Genomic DNA, 6355 nt, shown 5'->3' with positions numbered 1-6355 from the left:
TTTTTTTGGTAAATGTGGTTACTAAAAAAATCTTAAACTATATTTGTGGTTAAGGAGCTCACCTTTATATTTCTGTTGTGTGCATTGCTTTAGGCAGCAGTTCTCAACCTGTGGGGCGAGCCTTTTTATAACAATGAAAACACATCGTGGCATTAGAAAGGTTGAGAGCCACTGCTTTAGGGCCTCCTTGGACCTCAATCATGACCCTTATGAAATCAGAGTCATGTCCTCTTGTTTTGGGGGGGATTTTTTGAGCCAGTCTCACTATGTTGCCCTTGGTGGAGTGCCATTACATCCCAGCTCACAGCAACCTCCAACCCTAAGGCTTAAGCGATTCTCTTGCCTCAGCCTCCAAGTAGCTGGGACTACAGGTGCCCGCCAGAGCGCCTGGCTATTTTTTGTTGCAGTGTCATGGTTGTTTAGCTGGCTTGAACATGCCAGCCTCGGTATACGTAGCTAGCACTATAACCACTTTGCTAAGGCACTGAGCCATGTCCTCCAGTTTTTAACTGAGGGTACCATGTCCTAGGCACTTGTATACAGATCATGGGACAAGGCTTCAAATCCCAAAGGTCTTATCCAGTTACCTGGTTGACCCAGTCAGGTGCACCTGACTCTTTTTGAAATCCCGGGCCCACACACAGCACAGGTGACCTCTACCAGAAACCCAGTCGGAGTTCTCCAAGTGGGAGGTAAGATGATTTGGGGAGGGGGCGCCTGTGCTTCCTGAATATGCTTTCTGCATCTCTGTCCCAGTGACATGAGTCTCACTGTCTCTCTTAGGAGCAGGTGCTTTTGACTATCCCTATATCCAGCTGCTCAAATTTGCCTCAAGCAGCTCCTTCTCCCCACCTGAGTTCCATCTTCTGGACACATCAGGGAAATGACCTGCTCCAGTTAGAAAGTGGTTTGCAAGACCACCCATGGGGTTGGTTCCCACCCCCAGAGAGCCCCTGTCCCGGGAGCACGTCTCACCTGGAGGGAGCTCCGCAATCTATCGCCTGGGCTGGCCAAGGCGGCCAGGATGGCCGTGGTGGTGGTGCCGATGTTGGAGCCCAGCGTGAGCGGATATGCCCTCTCGATGCTTATCACATCGATACCTACACGAAAAACACAGCACGAGGCCTCAGCCCGGGGGTGGGGGGGGCAGACAAATGGCAGCGGCTGCCAGAGGAGAAAGCCGAGGACAAACTCACCGATCAGCGGGGTCAGGGCAGACGTGAACACAGAGCTGCTCTGCACGATGAAGGTCATGACCGCCCCCACGACGATGGCCAGGTAGCCAGTCACCCAGGCAAAGGGGAAGGGGAAGTCTGGGAGACAAGAGGAAAGGAGGTGTCTCAATGCCTCTGGGGAAGGCGGGTGGGAGGTGCAACTGGCTTCTCCAGAAGACCCGGGGACAGGGGCCGGGCTAGAGCTTGAGGTTCTATAGACAGCCCTCCCCGCCATACACGCAAACTGGATGAATAGAGTCAGTCTTTCATCCTATATTCAGATGGTGAGACTAAGATGTGGGTGATTGTTCCAAAGGCAAGAGATTCATTGCAGGAACCCCCTCCCCAGGATGCACTAGGAGCTCTTAGCCTCGCACTGCCTCCCCTGCCCTGCACACCTTCCCCCTTTGTTTCCACCATAAGGAGAGTTAAGAGAATGAGGTAGCTGCGAACACCACACTGTCCCAGCCCTCTGTCCCTCTGGCACCGGATCAGGCCATGAAAACCCCACAGGACCCCTAAGATGCTCAGTTCACCCTCAAGACAACACAGCAGGGAGATTTTCCTGGCTGTGCTGGGCCAGAGTCTCCGTGGCTGCCTCAGCACCAAGACGTATTTATCTAGAACCACATTATCTTCCAAGGAGTGAAGGGAAGTTGGCATGAGGGTGGACACCTGTTACCCTCTTCCTAAGGGGTCCCGACAGACCCAGGAAAGTCCTGGGCATGTAGACAACCTGCCAGGAGGGAAGGTGTGACCCCGGCCCTCTGGATCTTGAGCTCACTGCTTCTCAGGACCTTGTCAACACCCAGACCCCGCCCAGGACTCTATGAAAGATGTCAGCTGGGAATGACACCTGAATTTCTGCAGCTGAGCAGATCTGGCAGAGAAACTCCACACAGAGGCCCCTGGGAGATGAGAATCTAAAGAACCATCTACCCCAGTGGCCCTGGTGACACCGTCCTTTAGGGCTCAGAATTGGGGGCAGTGTACCTACCAGTGTTGATAGTCTTCTTGATGACAACAGCGACCTTTCCTTTAAGCATGGAGCTCAGAATCTTGACAATCATGACCAGGCAGCCGCAGAGGACCAGCAAGGAGATTATGAGCAGAATGATGCCCACAGCAAGATCCGGGAGGTTGAAATTTACAAAGATATGCCGGCCTGAAGAGATCGTGGAGAACCCTGTCAGGAGGCTGTGGAACCACAGCTCCCCAACATCCTTCTCTCTCTCTCCCAGTAATAGAATCCTGGTCACTCACTCAACATACTGTAGCCCGAATAAAGATGAGCCTTCCCAGTGTCCTTTGCAACTAAGTGTAGCCCCTGAGATTGTGTTCTGGCCAGTGGGAGCCTATGAGGCTGGGTAACAAAGTGATGTCCACCTAGTCAGAGGCAGACCTAGACCTCTATCTCAGTATGTCACTCTCTAAAGCCCATGCTGTTTTCTCTTTGTAACATTTTTCAAAGTGTTAGAGGGTAGAATGGGAAGTTAGAGTAAGGGGCATTGCCATTGCTAATTTTAAAACCTCTTGCTTTTCAAAGTGATAATTTCAGTACATCATGGTTGTATCAATGAATGTATTACACCTCAAACAGGGGAGGTGATAAGTTACCTTGATTTGGTTGGGTAACCAATACCTGGAATATCAAGGTATACTGCCCAGAATTAATGTCAGAAAGATGGAGAGGGAAAGAGAAGCAGAGGGCATATAATTAGAGGAACTAAAAAAGTCTGTGTAGAAAGGAGCCCAGGGGCAAAATTGCAGCTTATAAAGGAATCAAAGCATCAAGTACACTTAATGTCTTGGGTCTGTGCTGCAGCCCCAGGGGCCTAAACGGAGGCGCTGTACAGTAGGGTCTCACTGAAGGAATGTGTTCTGCATGGGTCTCAAACGTTCATTTGAGTGTGGCTGTCTTCTCCCCAATTTTTGACAAAGGGACACCCAGGAACACAGAGGGAGTACTCTGGAATCTGAGGCAGTATGGAGTTGCCAGGGGATCTAGGCTTCATGTCCTGGTTCTGCCCCTTCCTAGAAGACTTTGGGCCTATCCCCTGTCCCTGAGGCTCAGTCTCCTCTTCCATGAAAGCTTGTTGCTCATTGCCTGATGTGGAGCAGGTGATCAGGGACTCTCACTGTCCTAGAAGAGAAATACCACCCACCTCCCCTGTCACCTGCTCCAGTGGCCAATTGGATGAGACCACTCACATTTGTCAATGTTCTCCCGGTAGGTCACGTTCTTTATGGTCCAAGTGTGGGTCTCGTTCATCCAACAGAGAGAAGGGGAGGTGCAATTTTCAGGGGAGGGGATGGTGACATTCATCTGAGTCTGGAAGACAAACATGACAAAATGACACATGCCCACTGTACTGGGTTGGTTGGCAACAGGTGGCAGGGGACACCATACACATCGGTATGCTCAGTGCCTCTATCATAACTTTTTTTTTGAGGGGGGACTTGTTACTCAACTTTATTAAAAAGCTCCTAAAACAACTGGGGACAAAGAAAATCAGCCTTCATCTTTCAAATACACCTAGTCTTACATTTAGTGTTTTAGCCTTTAGCACTCCACACAACCCAAATACATATGCACCCTAGAAGGAAGGGCAGACTCCTGCCCTGGTGCTGAGGACGCTGGCCTGGTTCCCTGATGGAGGAAGGCAGGAATGCCATGGGCCTTCTCAGGGACAATACTCTGGAACAGTCTGGGAAATGAGAGATGCCACCTGCTCCCAGCACTTGTAGCCTGTGATGAGCTATTTCCTTGGGTCCCTCCAAAAATGGGAGCAGAGAGGCAGCCATGAATAAGGCTTCTCCAGGAGACATGGAAATAAGGGTAAGGCAGGAATAAGGTATCCACAGGGTGGAACAGGGCTAGGGAGACCCATCTGTCCTGTTCTTCCAGCATGGCCAGCAATCAAGGACTCACTTGCTAAATGAGTTTTGATTTCTCAGGCACCTTGAATGCAAGATTTTGCTTAAAGTTTACACCCCAGGGTTTACCTGCAGAGAGATACTCTTTGACACTCACCACGCTGGTTAAAGTTTTGCACCATATCTTGATCAGACTCTTGTCTTGGGCTGTTTTATCATTCATGGCAATTTGGTTGATAACTTTTTTATCCAGCTGTGGAAAACAGACAACTGTCAGAAGTGACCTCAGAACTCATTTGGGACAGAAATGTAGGGGTTGTAGCGAGAAGCGTCCCCACAAAGGTGAAGTGGGAGCTGCTCCATCTGCCCTCCCATGGTGGAGCACGGTCCTGGATGTTAGCAGGTCCGTGATGAATGAATGAATGCGTAGATGATTGTGTGAGCACAGACACTGTTGTCTAGGAAACAGGCAGAAGATACTTGCTGAATGAATGGATGGATGGATGGATGACAGGGAAACCAGAAGGTGAGAGTGAAAGCACAAGGACCCAGCTGGCCCCAGCTCCCCAAGGCCACATCCTCAAATCCTGTCATTTCAACCATGGGACGGGCCCCTGGGAGCAGATTAGTGAGATGGCCCCTGGCAGGAAAGGCCAGTACCCTCCTTTAGCAGGAGTAGGGTAACACTTCATCTTGAGTAAGGCACTGGTGTTGAGGTCAGTAGGGGGAACAACGTGGTCCCAAGTGTCCAGTCATAAGAAGCACCCCATCCCAATAAGGAGACACGTCACTGGAGTCAGGGAAAGCATTCAAGGCCAGTTGTCTGTCAAGTGTTCCTGAAGGTCGGCCTCCCTGGCCACAGAGCAGTGTCTATAGACCCTGTCTGTCTCTGCCAGGGCCAAGGGTGGGACATGGAGTGGGTGGGTGGTTAGTGCCTTTCCCTCTGTGAAGGGCCTGGGTTACCTGGATAATGAGCTTCGTGAAGGGATCTGTGATGACTTTCAGAAGTGCTGGGGCATCTTCTCCACTCTTAAAGTGAAAGGTCTCCACCACCAGGTTGGTCAGGAGCTCCAGGTAATGGGTGGCAGCCTCCAGGGGCAAGAGCACAAACACGGAGAGCCAGTTGAAGAAGTCGTGCACGGTGGCACCTGCAAAGGCCCTGCGGGAGGGGACGGCAATAGCAGATTGTCAGTGAGTGGGTGGGCAGGCCTTTACTCCTATCACCTGCCACTGTCTGCTAGGGTCATTACATGGGCACACGTGCACAATCTCATTTTTATTAAAGTTGTAGAAACCACTCCCATTAGCCAGATGAGGACTCCAAGCAGAACAAGCAGGTTATGACCAGAAACATTAGGTCATCAGCTGCCATTTCAAAGAATTGCATGCAGCAAGATTGTGGGCATGGTGGCTCACAGCTGTACTCCCCGCACTTTCAGAGGCTGAGGTGGGAGGATGACTTGCCGCCAGAAGTTCCAGAACAGCCTAGGCAGCACAGGGAGACCTGGTAACTAAAAATTAGCTGAGCATAGTGGCACCTGCTCTCATAGGTACAGAGGCTGAGTCAGGAGGATTGCTTGACCCCAGGGTTTGTTTGAGGTTGCTGTAAGCTATGACGCACAGCACTCTCCCCCGGGACCACAGATTGAGACTGTCTCAAATGATAAAATAAAAGTAGATCTTCGGAGTCCAATGAATACATGACTAGTTTCCGTAGGATTCAAGGCCACACTTTGCAGCTGAGAAGATTCAGATACCTCTCGTTAACCACTTTCTATCTCCAACTTAGGAAACTCTGGGCTGGATTGTTTTTCCCTCAATGCAAAATCTTTCCTCTAAAAAAAAATCTGCAAGTCAAAATATAAATGAAGTAGCATGTGGGGCTCAGCACCTATAAGCACAGTGGCTATGGCGCCAGCCACCTACACTGAGGCTGGCAGGTTTGAACCCAGCCCAGGCCAGCTAAGGAACAATGACAACTACATACAGCAGAAAAATAGCCCAGCATTGTGGCGGGCACCTGTAGTCCCAGCTACTTGGGAGGCTGAGGCAAGAGAATCACTTAAGCCCAAGAGGTTGAGGTTGCTGTGAGCTGTTACGCCATGGAACTCTACTGAGGGTGACATAGTGAGACTGTGTCAAAAAATAAATAAATAAATAATAAGAAAAAGAAAGAAACAGCATGTGGGACAAGAACATAGAAATTAATAACCACATGGGAGAAAACACTTAACTTCAGTAGTAATAAAAAACTTTTGCAATTT

General features: G+C 50.1%; 1 protein-coding gene across 1 annotated transcript in view; it reads right to left on the bottom strand.

Annotated features, from left to right (window-relative positions):
• The window catches only part of LOC100949351 (sodium-dependent phosphate transport protein 2B-like), a 36473-nt gene that overhangs the window by 25037 nt on the left and 5081 nt on the right, over positions 1–6355 (bottom strand). Inside the window, 6 exon segments of the mRNA XM_023515344.1 lie at positions 976–1100; positions 1197–1313; positions 2212–2379; positions 3426–3546; positions 4249–4344; positions 5055–5250. Coding sequence (XP_023371112.1) covers positions 976–1100; positions 1197–1313; positions 2212–2379; positions 3426–3546; positions 4249–4344; positions 5055–5250 — 823 coding nt within the window.

The sequence above is a fragment of the Otolemur garnettii genome, unplaced genomic scaffold (genome assembly GCF_000181295.1).
Source record: "Otolemur garnettii isolate 467f Iridium unplaced genomic scaffold, OtoGar3 scaffold00069, whole genome shotgun sequence".
Lineage (NCBI taxonomy): Eukaryota > Metazoa > Chordata > Mammalia > Primates > Galagidae > Otolemur > Otolemur garnettii.
The sequence above is the reverse complement of the archived record's forward strand: the minus strand, read 5'-3'. Positions and strand labels throughout refer to the sequence as shown.